General features: G+C 43.0%; 1 protein-coding gene across 1 annotated transcript in view; it reads left to right on the forward strand.

Annotated features, from left to right (window-relative positions):
- The first annotated feature begins 7762 nt into the window (after positions 1–7762).
- The window catches only part of LOC149450854 (keratin, type II cytoskeletal cochleal-like), a 59136-nt gene continuing 49529 nt past the window's right edge, over positions 7763–17369 (forward strand). The window contains exons 1-2 of the mRNA XM_089691358.1: positions 7763–7899; positions 8505–8559. Coding sequence (XP_089547484.1) covers positions 7859–7899; positions 8505–8559 — 96 coding nt within the window. The 5' untranslated portion in view covers positions 7763–7858. The remainder of the gene's footprint in view (positions 7900–8504; positions 8560–17369) is intronic.

Genomic DNA, 17369 nt, shown 5'->3' on the forward strand with positions numbered 1-17369 from the left:
GTGCAAGATAAGCCAGAAAATCTAGGCCTCAATGTGAGTAGCTGTTAAACAAATGTGCTGAACTGAAAACTGAACTTAACAATGTTACGTCAACTTTTGATGATTGGGTATGGAACCCTCTCTCCCAGTTTGTGACCTCGGTAAAGTGGCATATAGTCTCTCAGAAGGGGGGCACCCATGTTCTCTTGGTTCCTCTGTTTGAAGAGCGGTGCAGATGACAGCACTCTGGTCAACCTGCCTACAGGATTGTCCATCCTGCTTGTTAGCAATGACAGTGGTTTGCGATTCCTCCTCACACCTTCACTCTGTGGCCTGACCCAGCCTGGATCTCCAGCGTCCTGCACAGCCTTCTCCATATACACCTGATCTCTGGTTCTCACCATCCACTTCCTGCCTTCCTGTTCCCAGACTTCCCGCTCCCGCCCCTTAGCTAGTTCCTCTTGGAAATTTAGTCTATTCACCTGTTCTCTAAACTTAAAAGTCCTGCTACCAGTCTACAGGTCCAACAAGGCCTTTCTTCAATAGAGTCTGTTTAACTGAACTGCAGAACACTGCCAACTTCTATGCACTTAACATCCTGCAACCAGTGTTACTGCAGGATGTTACATTTATATAAGCTGTTATCTGGCAGACCTGTCATTGAACAGGAGTCAAGTGATGGAACAATATGTGTACCAGTGAGTGGAGACTTTTTTCTTCTTTCAGTGGGTCAGCAGGCATAGGGCATTGTGATTGACATGGACCTACATCACTGAATGACATGTCAACAGTAGATGTACATTTTTATTTTTAATTATGGACTTGTCAAAAAGTGTGTGTGTGTGTGCCATTTTTTTTTACTATTTACATTTTGTTTTGTGAATGAGTAAGGGTACTATGTACCCCTTACTCATCCACATAGGGTGGGCTGGTATCTGGGTGCACCCTTATTGTGAAAAAGGACTTCCTGATTCTGATAAGCACCATGCAAGTAGACCCCCACAACCACTGGTCCAGAGTTATGGGGAAGAAGCTCTTCTCCTCATCATCAGGAGGACAAGGTGCTATGCCAGGGGGACTCCCGCATGCAAAGCATCTTGTTCCCTTGACAGGCAAATGTCAGAGCTGCCATATTGCGGCGAGTGCTCGGTGGATGCGGATGGGCTGGCGGGGAAACGTTTTTTTTTTTATTTTGGCAAGTCGGCGTCATCGTTACAATGCTGGATGCTGTGATTGACAATGGATTACAACGATGGAACCGTTTCTTTGGCTTTTTTTTTTTCTAACTGCTTTCCAACCGCCCGCTCGCAATGCACTGCGGCAGAGTGGAAGCTACAGGTAAAGCAACGTACCCATATGTCGCTCTGGCTGTACTAACACGGGGGGGGGGGGGGTTGCCCCTCGTGACTGCTGTGTGCAGTGGACACAGCAGAATGAAGATCCTGGTGGACGGGACCTGGTGATCATGTGATCACTATGCGATCACATGATCACAATGTGAGCAAAGCTGTTAGGAATCAATCTCATTCATAACAGCTCTGCTTCTGTTCATAGTGAGCTGTGATTGGCCCACAGCTGTCACATGATACATGGGGTCAATCACAGCACCCTGCACCATGTGACCAGCTCCAGCCAATCACAGATCACTATTCTGAGCTGTCAAAACTTAACTCATTCATGAAAGTTCATGAATTAGTTAGGTTCTGATAGTAAGCTTTGCATTGGAGGAGAAACGATCTTTAATTAATCACATAATTACCTTTAACTTTCCCTTTAAGTACACTTGCACATGTTCTTGAGACAGACAAGGTGCCCATGGGACATTCTGAGAGGTACTGTAATTCAAATAACTCAAAAAACAACATGAAAGTGTGATATGGGGAAACAGCTCTCATGGTTTGAACACTGATTGTGTGGAAGTAAATTTATGTTTTGACTGACATTCTGCAGTTTAGCCACAAGATGTCACTGTTTTTCTAACACAGCCTCAGACTCCATAGATATTTGTATATTCACGAAGAGGTGGAGTTTTTACACAGAGTTGGAGTGAACAGGAAGAGGAGACTGCAGCCATATTTTAAACAATGCTGACTGAAGGGGCCATGTGAGCTGAGAATCCGATGACATCCAGGTGTGGGAGCTTCTCTTGGTAACCAGAGCTGAAGCTAAGTGAAGCTGATCGTGTCCAAGACCCTGATCCTGTTCAGAGAAAGGAAGATTGCTGCCAGTAATGCTGATGAGAGCAGAGGAACAACGCAACATACACTGCAATATCGCAAGCTTGTTGGAGAGACATTTGTTCTGTTCAGAGTCACCAGCGGATGAAAAGCAGACCCGGGTCGGTAAGATCGTGCATGCACCTCATTTCAGTGTTGGCGCCTTGAGACTGAGTCCAGGCCTATGGTTAGTTAGTTAGGGTCCCTGTTTGTGTCAGGCCACAAGTGTTGTTACCGATTATTGGAAGGACTCCACAACTTAAAGTGACATTTCACATTGGAGAGCTGATAAAATCCTACAAACTCAAGCCAGACTGGCGTTTTGCTCAGAAGGAATACTCAGGCACGTGCTACAGGACCAGTTATGGGAGGGGGAATACTGTAGATTTGTGTAAGCTTTATTGAGACAAACAGATGACAGTCACCGTATAGTGGAGTTCGCAGGGAGAGTGAATATGCCAGTCCAGGGTGACACGGAAGGACCAACACCCTTAAAGTCCAGCACCGAGAGCCAAGGGAGAGTCTCTGTAGCAAGTAATCCAACAGGGAGTTTGGTGTGAGTCTGGATCTCTGGAGTCTAGCAGTTAGTCTTCCCCAGCTCTGGGAGAAGGGGGGTCCTAAGGCAGACTTGGGTCTCTGCACCGCAGCCCTCGGGCTCCTTCCTTCAGCTACCCAGCGGTGAATACCTCGGGAGCTCTACATCAGCTTCTTAAAACTAGTCGGACATCCCTAGTCACCTAGGCAACCGGGAAGGGGGGGAGGGCAGAGGTAGCCTGGCTCAAGCTTGCCTTAGGAATGCCTTTCATCTTTGCAGGAGGGGGGAGGGGCATGGATGAGAGATGGCAGAAAGAGATCAGGGACAGAGCAAGGGCTGAGAGGGGGGGGCAGTTGTGACAGTACCTAATAAAGTGGCTGGTAAGTGCATATCAGAAAATACATTTGTCAGCAATTCATATACAGTTGTGTTCAAAATAATAGCAGTGTGTTGAAAAAAGTGAATAAAGCTCAAAATCCTTCTAATAGCTTTTATTTCTATACACACAAATGCATTGGGAACACTACACATTCTGGTCCAAATCAAAACATGAAGAAACATATATCAAATTTGTGTTGTTCCTCTAAAAAAAATTGAAGAAAAGTGAATATTAGACTGTTCAAAAAAATAGCAGTGTTTGTATTCTTCTTTACAAACTCAAACATTCACTATGTAAACTGAAAAATGAAGATTTTGATTTCCTTTGAATCACTTAATTAATATTTAGTTGTATAAGCACTGTTTCTGAGAACTGCTGTACATCTGTGTTGCATGGATTCAACCAACGTCTGGCATCTGTGAACAGGTATTCCAGCCCAGGATTATTGGACTACATTCCACCGTTCTGTATTTCTTGGTTTTGCCCCAGAAACTGCATTTTTTATGTCACCCCACATGTTTTCTATTGGATTAAGATCCGGTGATTAGGCTGGCCACTTCATAACGTCAATCTTGTTGGTCTGGAACCAAGATGTTGCACGTTTACTGGTGTGTTTGGGGTGGTTGCCATTTCAAGGGCATTTCCTCTTCAGCATAAGGCAGCAGGACCTCTTCAAGTATTCTGATGTATTCAAACTGATCCATGATCCCTGGTATGCGATAAATAGGCCCAACACCGTAGTATGAGAAACATCCCCATATCATGATGCTTGCGCAACCATGCTTCACTGTCTTCACAGTGTACTGTGGCTTGAATTCAGTGTTTGGGGGTCATCTGACAAACTGTCTCCGGCCACTAGACCCAAAAAGAACAATCTTACTTTCATCAGTCCTCAAAATGTTGCGCCATTTCTCTTTAGGCCAGTCAATGTGCTCTTTGGCAAATTGTAACCTCTTCAGCACATCTTCTTTGATCTTCCTGGAGCTGATCGTTGGCTGAGTCCTTGCCATTTTGGCTATTCTTCTATCCATTTGAATGGTAGTTTTTCTCTTTCTTCCACGTCTTTCAGGTTTTGGTTGCCATTTTAAAGCATTTTCGATCATTTTAGCTGAGCAGCCTATCATTTTCTGCACTTCTTTATGTTTTCCCCTCTCCAATCAACTTTATAATCAAGGTACGCTGTTCTTCTGAACAATGTCTGGAACGACCCATTTTCCTCAGAATTTCAGAGAGAAATGCACTGTAAACAGCATGTACAACATTTGCTGCCTTTGTTCCTTAAATAAGGGTGTCAGGGGTCGGGTGTGCTGACGTGATACGCCAGGCGGCGCATGCGCAGAATACCGACACGCTCTAGCCAGTGGGCAGCGGGACCTGGGCGATCGCGGCAGTGGCGACGGCCACGCATGTCCACTCGCGATCGTGGACACGCACCTGGCACCAATGACAGCGCAGGGCGCACTATTTAAACAGGACAGGAGGTATGTGCAATTGCCGTTTGGTCTTATTGTCCTGTTCCTGTGATCTGATTTGTGAAGTTTCCTGTTGCCGACCTCTGCTTGATCCTGACCCTGCTGATTGTCTCCTGCTTGATCCCTTGCTTGACCTGACCACTCTCCTACCTGATCCTCTGGTACCTCGCTGCCCGTTAGTTGCTGAACCCGGCTCGTGACCCTGACCATTCTCTGCCTGCTCCTCTGGTACCTCGCTGCCCGCACGTTGCTGACCCAGCCTGCCTGACTACGCCTTACGTTACGCTGACTGTCCATCCATCCATCCCGCACTGATCAGTCCCTGCTGCCAGGCCTACCAGCCTCTTCACGTCAGGCTCTGTTCCTGCAACATCTCTGACAGTACTCTCTACCACTGCCGGAAGTACTCAGGGGTCGCGACCTTGTCTCAGTCTGCTCCAAGTCCATCCCCACCATCAGGGGCTCTGGTGAATAAGCAGATTGGGACTTAGACCCCACGCCCTGAGGAACCCCGCACCGTGCGTTGCTAGAGATACCGCCAGGCGGTGTCTGACAGTACGAAACGGCCAGATGTTGGAGCCTGGAAGAGGACCATCCCTGTTGGAGGACATATGCCAGCACTTGGCGGTGCTAACCCAGATAATAGAGACTCTGCAGGAGGGTTATACCCATTTGGAAGGACGGATTCAGACGCTAACTATGTCCGCCTCTGCACCCCAGGACTCGGGTCCTTCATCTTTGGCTGGAGGTCCCCCAGAAGCGCCTGCCGGAGCAGCGCCCTCTATGCCTTTACCGGAACCTTGTGTGCCGATACCGGAACGGTTCAATGGGAACCGCACAAAGTTCAGGGCCTTCAGCAATGCCTGCCAACTTTATTTCAGCTTACAGCTGCGGACCTTTTCCACAGAATCCGTGAAGGTGGGATTCGTTATATCGCTGCTGCAGGACGAACCCCAGGCTTGGGCCCACCGCCTACTGGAGACCCGTCAACCACAGTTCGAGCGTCGGCCAAATCGGCCCTACAAACACTCCGACAGGATCACCAGGCAGTCGAAGAATATGCTGCGGCGTTCAGACGCTGGATGGGGGACACGCAGTGGAACGATGCGTCCCTGCGCCACTAGTTCCACATAGGATTGTCCGAGTCATTAAAGGACGAACTAGCCAGAGTGGGCATACCAGCCACATTGGAGGACCTCATCACTCTGGCTATCCAGATTGACCGACAGTTGCGCGAATGCAGGATGGAAAGATCCGGCCAGGGTGAGAGACCTACGTGGGTGTTACCCCGCATCCCAGTCCAGGCCGCTCTGCTGGCTGGAAATCGATACCCGGAGACAGCAGACACGCCTGAACCCATGCAAGTGGGGTTAACTCGTCCTTCATTGACAGTCGAGGAACGCCAGAGACGTCGGCTCAACAATCTATGCCTGTATTGTGGGGAAGCGGGCCATGTGGTACGTTCCTGCCCAGCGAAACTAAGTAAGTGTGCATCTGTGTTTTCTGCCGCATCTCCCACTTACGTTAATAGTTCTAACTACTTAGCACTGCCTATCTCTTTCCAGCTTCCCAGAAGGACCGTGTCGGCGACGGCAATCGTTGATTCCGGAGCCTGTAGTGCTTTGTAGACCTAGGTTTTGCAGCACAGCAACAGATCCCCCTACAAACCAGAGAATGTGAATTGAACATCTTTTTGGCCGATGGGTCCCGAATCAAGTCAGGGGTGGTAGACCCCACCTCTCTGTGCTACAGTGGCTGGTCACCATCAAGAGTTCCTCCGTTTAGATGCCATCGCATCCCCTCTGTTTCCAATTATTCTGGGGCTTCCTTGGCTACGGGCACACAACCCCCAGATTAATTGGAGAACCGGTACCATTCAGTTCAGTTCCCCCTACTGTCAGGAGCATTGCTGTCCCCAGGCTCCTTTAGCTCCACGCTCTCTGTTATGCTTGGATACTGATGCAGAACTGACGCAAGTGTAATCCCTGAGGGGATAATCAGCCACCAGAGGATACATCTATTACTCCTAAAGGAAGGATCTCCCAATTTTACCAGCAAAAGTATATGTCCAGCAGGTTCCAGGGAAAGTGAACCGAAAGCGTGTATAGCCTAATTGCAGGCATCAAAGGAGGTGAGCGCACATCTTCACTATTTGAAGGATTCACAACAGTCACAAATTGAAGAACAACAAGCACCAAGTCACTATATATAAACAATTGTTTATTCAATGGGACTATTATTTTGATGATATTTGGATTCATACTAATCACTACTAATTATTTATGAGCATTTGGTTATTTTTATTTATGGGGGATCATTTAAATGCGTTTTAGTTGAGGGTTATTAGTTGGTTTACTATTTTTATTATATTAAATGAGGGTATTATGAATAGAAATGAAATTGAGGGTATTAGTAAGTACATCATGTCACTAAAAGATGATTTATGAGCACTTGGTAAAATATTTTTTTAGAGGAGTATTTCATGTGGAATTATTTTGATATTTATTTGGTGGAGATTGATTAGTTGAAATTATCTATTTAAATATTTTTTGGTATTTATACACTTTTATTAGTTATTTGTATCATAATTTGAATTAATTTAATGGTAATAATTTAATTATTATTTATTGATTAGTATTTAGGAGTGCAACATATATTTGTAGATATTTCCAACACAGTTGTAGTTATGTGTTTCATGTTTGAGATCCTCTAGTAATTATCACACCTGTGGCTCGCAAGTCACTCTGATTCATCTATACCTGATTTAGATAGTGTTGGCGGGAGTCCACCTGGTCATTATGGATAGTGTCTGAAGGAACAAGCCACAGCAGTGATGTACTCTGTGAAGCTTACCCTTGGGGAGGGGAAGATATTGCAACACTGTTGGGACAACTCACATCCCCTTTTGCATGGGATGCTGGGCACTGGCAAACCTCTCACCTAAGTTCACTCTATTGTGTGCCATCGCCATTGGGATGTGTGCAGGATATAATTATGAAAATATTGAAAAGCCGAGTAATAAGGATCCAGGATCTTTCAGAATGACACAACAAACCCGTCTTTAAGTCAACAATGGTGTTGGTGTTTCTCCTCTTTTACATAGGGCTGTAACCTATGTAAAAAAAAAAAAACCTTGCTCCAGTGCTGCCTTTGCCTTAGCACTTTTCTTTCCTCTGGCTGCATTCTTCCCTTGATAGTGCTTTCACCCTCACACTGAAGCCACTTTTCTGCTGATTTGACTGATTAAGATAGGAGAACTCATTTGCAGCCATTAAAAATGTTGCATGCAGCACTATTATTTGCTTTATATGTATTTGGGTGAGTTTTACCTTCCAAGTATCTATGATGATTACTAATGCTAGTTAATGTGTTCAATAACTCTGTTTTAAATTTTACAAGTAGCACTATTATTTCTTTTATATGAATTTGGGGGAGTTTTCCCCTCCAAGTATTTATGACAATTACTAATCCCGGTTTAATGTGTTCAAGAACTTTGCTTTAAATGTTACAAACAGCACTATTATTTGTTTTATATGTATTTGGGAAACTTTTCCCCTCCAAGTATCCATGGGGATTACTAATCCTGGTTACTTTGCTTAATAACTGTGTTCTTAACTATATGGGAAAACTGATATTGGGATCAATTATTAATGTGAGTGTGGAGGACATTCTCTCCTGATTTGTCAAAAACGGTGACAATTTTCCAAGCACTGGCTACTTTGGGCTATAGTTTTAGATTTGTCCACATGAGTGATGTGAATGAGCAAGTGGCTTGAAAGAATATATGTTTTTGTTCTAAGGAAGCTATTGCATTTTTCCCTAGTACTATATACACTAACACTATTGTAGTTAATGTGCTGTGATCCATAAATATTTAATATTTGGTAGCACAGATTTTGAAGTATAGTTTGTTTTGCTGTCAGATATGAAATGAACAAGAGCACTGCTGCAGGGAAAAAATTTGTCCAGCTGATGAAGGTAAAAATCTCACCTACTAGTCCTATTATCATTTCATTTATGCAGCACTAACATGTTCTTGATGTTTGTGAAAAAAGGGCACCTGAACGTTTTGTAATTTAGGGAATAATATCTACCCTATTGATAAGAGAACGGTTGTGCTTTTTTTAGTGGTCTCTTCTAGCAGATCTAATCTATTGTAAATATGTACACTTTAACCTTAACCACTTGCCTACAGGGCACTTATACCCCCTTCCTTCCCAGGCCAATTTCCAGCTTTCAGCGCTCTCACACTTTGAATGAAAATTGCGCGGTCATACAACATTGTAACCATATGAAATTTTTATCATTTTTTTGTGACCGATAGGGCTTTCTTTTGGTGGTATTTAATCACCTCTGGGTTTTTTATTTTTTCTTAAACAAACCAAAAACCACTGAAAATTTTGAAAAAAATGTTTTTTCTTAGTTTTTGTTATAAAATTTTGTAAATAAGTGATTTTTCTCCTTCACTGATGTGTGCTAATGAGGCTGCACTGATGGGCACTGATAGGTTGCACTGATGGACACTGATTGGTGGCAGTGATTGGCACTGATGAGGGGGCACTGGTAGGTGGCACTGATGGGCATTGACAGGCATCACTGACGGGCACTGTTAGGCAGCACTGATACATGGCACTGTTAGGCGGCACTGATAGGTGGCACTGTTAGGCGGCACTGACTGGCACTGTTAGGCGGCACTGACTGGCACTGTTAGGCGGCACTGACTGGCACTGTTAGGCGGCACTGACTGGCACTGTTAGGCGGCATTGATGCACACTGATAGGCAGCACTGACTGGCACTGATAGGCAGCACTGACTGGCACTGATAGGTGGCATGATTGGCAGCACTGATAGGTGGCACTGATTGGCATTGATAGGTGGCACTGACTGGCACTGATGGGTGACACTGAAAGGCAGCTCAGATGGGCACTGATATGTGGCATTGATGTGCACTGGTAGGCACTGATATGTGGCACTGATTTGGCACTCATGGGCACTGGCACGAGGCACTGATGAGCACTGACACAAGGCACTGATAGGTGGCACTGCTGGGGCTGCCCTGATGATCAGTGTACATGTCCCCTCCGCGGAAAGTCGATTACCGGATCTCCTCTCCTCTCGAGCAGTCAGTGTGACGATAACCGTCATTTCCCTGTTTACATGTGATCAGCTGTGATTGGACACAGCTGATCACATGACCGAGCCGACATCTTCGGCTCTTTCCATGATCGGTGATCCGCTGTGTCCGAGGGACACAGCGCACTGACGATCGCTGTGCTGCGTGCTCCCTGAGCCGCGCATGCGCAGTGAGAATGGGAGGACGTCGTATGACGTCCTCCCAGAACGAGAGAACCACCTTGCGCCCGTCATATTACTATATGGCGGGCGGTGGTTAAAGCAGTTATAAAAAAAAATTTTTCTTAGAAGGTATATTTACCTGCTCTGTGCAAGGACACTGCACAGAACAGCCCTTACCTCATCTTCTGGTGTTCCCCACTGGCATTCTTCGCTTCTTCTCTTCTCAGAGTGCCCCCATAGCAAGCCAGATATATATATATATATATATATATCAGTTAAGGTTTGGGTTTGTTGCACCTTGTTGTACGTATTTGTGTTAGTTTTGGGTTTGGTTTGTTGCACCTCGTTTATGTCTGTGTTGCCTTAATACATTATATTGTTTTACACGCTATACCTGAAGTCTGTGTTTCCCTGTGTCGGTCCACACACCTCTGGTCATACCCGGAGCCCTGACAACCAGTTTTTACTTTTTTAACCACTTGCCCACTGCAATATATAAATAACTATATACACACACACAGTATACAGATACAGTATATTCATATATACACACATTTTTACGCAGGCCATGTCTTGACACAGGTCAACTATGTTTAACACAAAAAAGGATAACATATGGCTCTCTGCTATCCAATTAAACTTTTCAAAGGAGATTCTTTGCAAGGTTACCTACAAGGGGTTGTAAAATACAGTTTGGTCTGGTTAAGCATTTCAAAGGGTACATTGTTTAAATATTTATGGATGATAAAGAATGTGATTTGACCATATAAGAAGTATTTATTGAGGGTAATTAGACTCGAGGGGATATTCATGGGAAACAGTGCAAGGGTGACTTGTTCAGGGGACGCCATCAGACGAGTTCTGCAGTTGCAACATTTGGCTCATATTCGCAAAATTGATATTCTGCTCTTATCCTTAGACATCAACAAGGCTTTTGACACTTAATTCTGACCTTACCTTATGTCAGTCCTTCACCATTTCGGTTTCGGTCCCTCGTTCTTGCGTTGGATTTCGTCGCTATATATGTGCCCCCAAGCAAAACCTAAATATTATAGATTTGAGTCTTCAATGTTCCCGATTAATAGGGGTACTAGACAGGGTTGCCCGCTTTCCCCTATACTTTTCATTTTGGCTTTGGAACCCCTGGCAGAAGCTATTCATATGCATCCTGATATTAAGGGACTGGATGTTGCCAGCTCTCAGCATAAGTTATCCCTATTTGCTGACGATATATTGTTGTCAGTTACGAATCCAGGGGTTACTCTGCCAAACCTACTCGCGGTTTTGGATTCCTTTGCTGCTCTTTCAGGCCTTCATGTCAATCCTGCCAAATATAGGGCCATGTCGGTAACCCTTTTGCCATCATTGTTGGCGACCCTGAAGCATTCGTTCACTTTTCAATGGCTCTCGGCCTTGCCGTATTTGGGGTTAACCTCACCCTGTCTTATGAGGGAATTTATCGGGCTAACTTCCCCTCTGTTTTTAAGGATCTGACAGAGATGTTGTCCCACTGGACTCATTTTCCGCTTTCATGGTTCGGTAGAATTAATGCGATTCATATGACTTATCTCCTTAAATTATTCTACATGTTTCGAGTTTTATCGGTCCCGGTCCCTTCACATATATTGCACATTCATCAGTGGAAATGCCTGTCTTTTAACTGGGGCTCCACTCAACCTAGAATTAACAAACAGATTTTATTTGCCCGTAAGATTGCAGGAGGGTTGTCCGTCCCGAATCTTCAGTCTTACTATTTAGCGGCTAATATTGCTCCCCTAGCTTATCTTCATGCATCCCGCAATATCCCCTTGTGGGCTACTGTAGATCTGATGGATTCTCACCCGATACCACTCTCTTCTATGTTGGGGCTTCCTCCTATTCATCGCCCTTCACCCTTTAGCTCGATGTTGATGCACACACTTCGACTTTGGGATTCTATTAAATATTCTGCTGGTCTCATTTCTCCCCATCTGCCTTTGCTATGTTTGCTCCATAACCCATTATTTCCCCAGGACCTTGACAATCCCGAACAGTTTACATGGTGGCCAGCTCATGGCTTTCACAACGTACATTCTTTGCTTTCTCCCACCCGGATACTCACCTTTGAGACTCTGCATTCTTCTTAAGATATCCCATTGCGGGAGCACTTTGTCTACCTTCAACTCCATCACTTTATCAATACATTAATACGTGCGTATTCGGGACCCTATAGGCTGACCCCTTTTGAAAGTTTTTGCAGCTATAGACCCCATGCCCCGGGGTTAATCTCTCTTGTTTACTCTGAAATTATTTCTTACAGAACACCTCCGGTTCGCTCTTATCATCAGCAATGGTAATTGGAACTTGGGGGGGAGTCTGGATCAGCAAGACTGGCAGATCATGACCCAGGCATTGTCTAAATGTTTGAGGAATGTTATTATTTTAGAAAATGCCTATAAGGTCCTTTATAGATGGTATTACATGCCTGCCTGTTTGGCCGTTTTATCCCCACATATTCCCCGATTTGCTTCCGGGGTTGTCAGCAAATAGGCACCATGGCCCATATTTGGTGGACATGCCCCAAGGTTTGCAGACTGTGGATTAGGTTTTATGCCCTTCTAAGCACTATGTTTCACACAAACATTAAGCATAACCCATATGAAGCATTACTATTTAAACCATTAGTGGGTCTACTCCTTCCTGAGCAGTAGCTGGCATCGCATTTATTTATGGCTAACAAACTAACATCATGAGGGCTTGGAAGACCCCCGTCCTCAGCTTCGAAGCAGTCAAAAATTGGATGAATTTCATAATGTATAATGAGAAACTGAGGGCTATGTTGTTGGACACTCACCCAAAGTTTCTACAGATCTGGCGTCCCTGGCTTCATATAGCTCAACTGTCTAGATTTGATCAGACAATTTTGTCGATATGAGACTTTTTCCGCCGCATCCCCTGAAACCCTTTCTTTCTTTCTTTCACTTCCTCTCCTCTGTTCTGTTTGTCCTCATAATATTTGTGCTGATTGTAACTTATTTTCTTTTTTATATAAAAGAACTTCATCAGCAATATTGTATCTATCTGTTGGACTTCCTCAGGAGTTCTGGATGTGGAGTGCATCTGGTGAGGCTCTGTGTTCCACCTTTCCTGCGTTTTGTAGGCGGATCATGTGCTGATCTTTGATCATTGTATACTAATTCCTTGGTCTCTAATTGCCCACCATTTTTGCAAATTGTGAAGCTTTATTTTATCTCTTCATATGCTGCACTTGTGTACTAAGTTTATTTCTTTGTCTATACTTCTGTGCATTTTTTTTGTACTATTCATCAGAAAACTTGTAAGTTTTATTTGTTGTTGGTCAGTGCTCTTGTTTCTGACTGTTACTCTGATGTTGTCTATTCTATAATAAAATCCATTATAAAAGAAAGGGTGACTTGTTTACCTGGTAAATACTATAGTGACCTTGTTATTTACAGTTGTTATGACAATTAAGGTCTTTTCATGCTAAGATCAAAAGTGTTTTGTCAGCCAATCTGAATCCCTTCAGCTTTGCTTACTCATAGTAAACTGTATATGAAGGGACGTTTTGAGCTGTTAAGAGAGATTCATTCATTCATTAATATTGATGCACAGGTATAGATCATAACTCGCATAATTGCAAGCATGGAAGCTACTTAGGTGCATATTATAGGTTGGATATAAATGCTGGACCGGATAGTATCTCTGTGCTTAATATGAAGGATCTTAAATGGAGGCTGTTGTTAATTGTAATACTTACAAACATTCTTCTAGATTTTTGTCAGCTGTTGCAAGTATCTTTTGGACTGTTCTGGAACCAAATAAAAATGTCTTTCTCTGGAAGAATCGAGTTGCTGCGGGAAAGTTCATTTCTTGGATAGAGGAATTTAACATTCCATATCGAACACAAAAATAGTGAAGCGCTGGAATGAATCCCTAAATACGCACACAGTGCATATAATATTAAATGAAAACCATACCTCATAAATAAAATATATCCGTGACATAAAAAAAATATATATCAATAGAAAACCAAATATATAAAGAAAATCTTTTTCTTGCCCCTAAATTATTTCTTCAAATCAAACATTAATAGAAAATCCATAATAATGCGAATAAATAGTGATTGAAAAAAATATATATATAAAAAAACTGTGTTAATTAACATATATATATATATGTGATAATTCCAATAATAAATGTGACAACCTAACAGAATAAAAAATATGAATAGTGAATCTCAATCAAATATACGTGATTGATGTGAAAAAACCATATATTAAACTATTACATATAAAAAAATCCACTGAAACTTGTGATGTTTAAATATAAAAAAGTGTCCATAAATGAACAATCACAGTCCATGCAATACGGTGAAAACGACACTCAGTGTTCTTCACTTCTAGTGCTCAAAAAAAGAAAGGGAAGAAATCCTCCAATGGCAGCAATGCCTGCTCACCTCCCCAACTCGACCCGCAAAGGGCCACAAGGCTATAACTCTCCTCCAGGTAATCCTTTGCTTCCAAGTAGCTCAGTAAGGAATCACAGGACCTCCTCTCCACCTCCTCTCAAACGTCATATAGGACACAAACAGAGCTTCCCATAGTGTAATACCATTTATTTAAGACACTCCATATAGCAAACTGTTTCCACTCACATGCGTTTTGTTAGTAAAATGCAGTCCTCCTCATTCCCTGGGTGCATTCACATGTAAATAGGGAAACCAATATGGTCGCTGTGCTTGGACATCCGTCCCCACGTGACCACGTGGTCACGTGGGGACGGATTTGTCCGAGCACATATATTTGATTGAGATTCACTATTCATATTTTTTATTCTGTTAGGTTGTCACATTTATTATTGGAATTATCACATATATATATATATATATATATGTTAATTAACACAGTTTTTTTATATATATTTTTTTTTCATCACTATTTATTCGCATTATTATGGATTTTCTATTAATGTTTGATTTGAAGAAATAATTTAGGGGCAAGAAAAAGATTTTCTTTATATATTTGGTTTTCTATTGATATATATTTTTTTTATGTCACGGATATATTTTATTTATGAGGTATGGTTTTCATTTAATATTATATGCACTGTGTGCGTATTTAGGGATTCATTCCAGCGCTTCACTATTTTTGTCATCCCTTATTTCTATTACAAGGGACGTTTACATTCATTGTAATAGGAATTAAAGTGCTAAAAAAATTAAAAAGGACAGCGTATAAATAAAAAAGAAAGTAAAATTTAAAGCGCCCGCATCCCTCCGTGCTCTTGTGCAGAACTGAACGCATACGTAGACTATGCCCACATATGTAAACGTTCAAACCATACATGTGAGGTATCACTAAATTTAGTGTTAGACTTCCTCTATAACTCTAAACAGGTAACGTAAAAAATGTTAAAGCGCAGCCTATGGAGATTTTTAAGTATTGTAGTTTGTCAACATTCCACGAGCGTGCGCAATTTTAAAGCGTTACATGTTAGGTATCTATTTACTTGGTGAAACACCATCTTTTATATTTTACCAAAAATTGGGTTATTTATTATGCTTTTTTTTATTAAAATTCATCATTTTCCCAGAAAAATTGCACTTGAAAAACCACTGTGCAAATACTATGTGACATACAATATCACATCAACCGCCATTATATTCTCTAGGGTCTCTGCAAAAAAAAAAAGTGTATGTATGTGTATATATGTATGTGTGTGTGTGTGTGTGTATATATGTGTGTATATATATATATATATATATATATATATATATATATATATATATATATATATATATAAATAATGTTTATGGGTTCTAAGTCATTTTCTGGCAACGAAAACTGATTGAAACTTGTAAACAAAAAGTGCCAAAAATGTACTAGGTGCTTGGGCCTTCCTGTTTGTTGGATTCCCCTATTCGAGGGGGGCTGCATCCCCCAAGTATTTGAATGTACTTGTCTCATAGTCCTATCCAACTATGGAGGACCTGCGAGCGCTGGAAGTGACTGTTTCTTTTTTGTGTTGATCAAAAATTATAAAGTGACTCCCACTCCGAATCAGTCCTGCACAAGACATGATCTAAGAAAAATCTATTCCTTCACAGCAGAAACAGACAGTAATCTTGAGCAAAGTTTGATAAAATCCTCACGTAGATAGCCAGGGGGAGCTATATTCTTTTTTAGACAGAAAAGTTGAGTAGCAGCCTGGGAATGAGTCAGCAGGTCAAATTTGGGTTTAGGTCTGAGGGCTCTCCAGGTCAGTTCCCTGATACCGCCCCCTGCTCTAGAAGCTTGGAAAAGATTCTAGAAGCAGTGGGAGGGGTGAGGAGCAGCTGGCCTGCACACCTAGAGGACTCTGGAGGAGGAGACTTGACAAGGAGAAAGGGCAGCCTTTAAGTGTGAAAGAGCCTGCTCAGCAGCAGGAGAGTTCAGATGGAAGATGTGAGGAAGGCTGAGATGCAGGAGCCTGGGAGGGGCCCAGTAGGCAGGGGCCTACCTACAGGCCGGGACATAGAAAGGAGGATCATTCAGTCTCATCAGTTCCTGGAGGGAGGACCACTTGTGGAGCCAGGGAAGGAGACAGCCCAGCAGAAGGCCTGAAGTCAGCCACCAACCCAAACAGCTCACAGGAAAGGACTGAGTAATTCTGCAACCCCTGGGCCAGAAAAGGGGAGAGGACATTCTGGTGGGAAACCTGACTAGCTCTACACCTGGTACTCTTGCATTTAAAGTGGCAGTTTTGGATCCCATTGCTCAGGGATTCCTCCAGACAGCTGGGTAAAGAAGAGGATTTATCTAGGGTCTGGGGTGGTACAGCAGGAGAGGCTGGAAAGCTCACCTAGATGAGAATTTCCTATCTTGGACTTGTACATAGTTGCCAGGACGTTGTCCTCAGTTTACTGTTCCTTGGGTATCCCATAAACCTCTCATCCCCATCCAAGTTCAATACCCCTAATAAAACAAAAATACAAGCTCAAGGACTGTTTACTGTCTCCAGAATGCTAGTCTGTGAAAATGTGTGTTGCCTGGCTGTGCAGGACTATAGGAGGACACAAATCTTCAGAAACTCTTAAGGGGGTAGTGCTACACACAAATTGTACATTGATCGCCCAGAGGGAATTGTTTTTGCTAAAAAAAAAGTGGAGTTACTCATGAACGCTGAACTCCAGGCACAAAAACATTAATTTGAATATATTCCTCAGAAGCCAATAAGGATATAAACCCACTTTATCCCCTCACTCCTTTTGAATCCCTATGCTCTAGAGCTGAACCGCGCAAACATTTGATCTCGGAGATTTACCCTCTCCTTGTTGAGAGTAGGGATTATGATTCTTTACCCGCCTGCCGTGCTTGGAACAGAGACCTGGGAAACAGCTTGGCGGACGCCGATTGGGACCTAATATTCATGCATACTCATAAATGCTCCCTCAATGTTTCGACTCAGGAAAACGGTTATAAACTGGCTTCAAGATGGTACCGAACCCCGTCGAG

This window comes from Staurois parvus, unplaced genomic scaffold (genome assembly GCF_062004578.1).
Source record: "Staurois parvus isolate SC_StPar_1 unplaced genomic scaffold, SC_StPar_1.0 ptg000562l, whole genome shotgun sequence".
NCBI lineage: Eukaryota > Metazoa > Chordata > Amphibia > Anura > Ranidae > Staurois > Staurois parvus.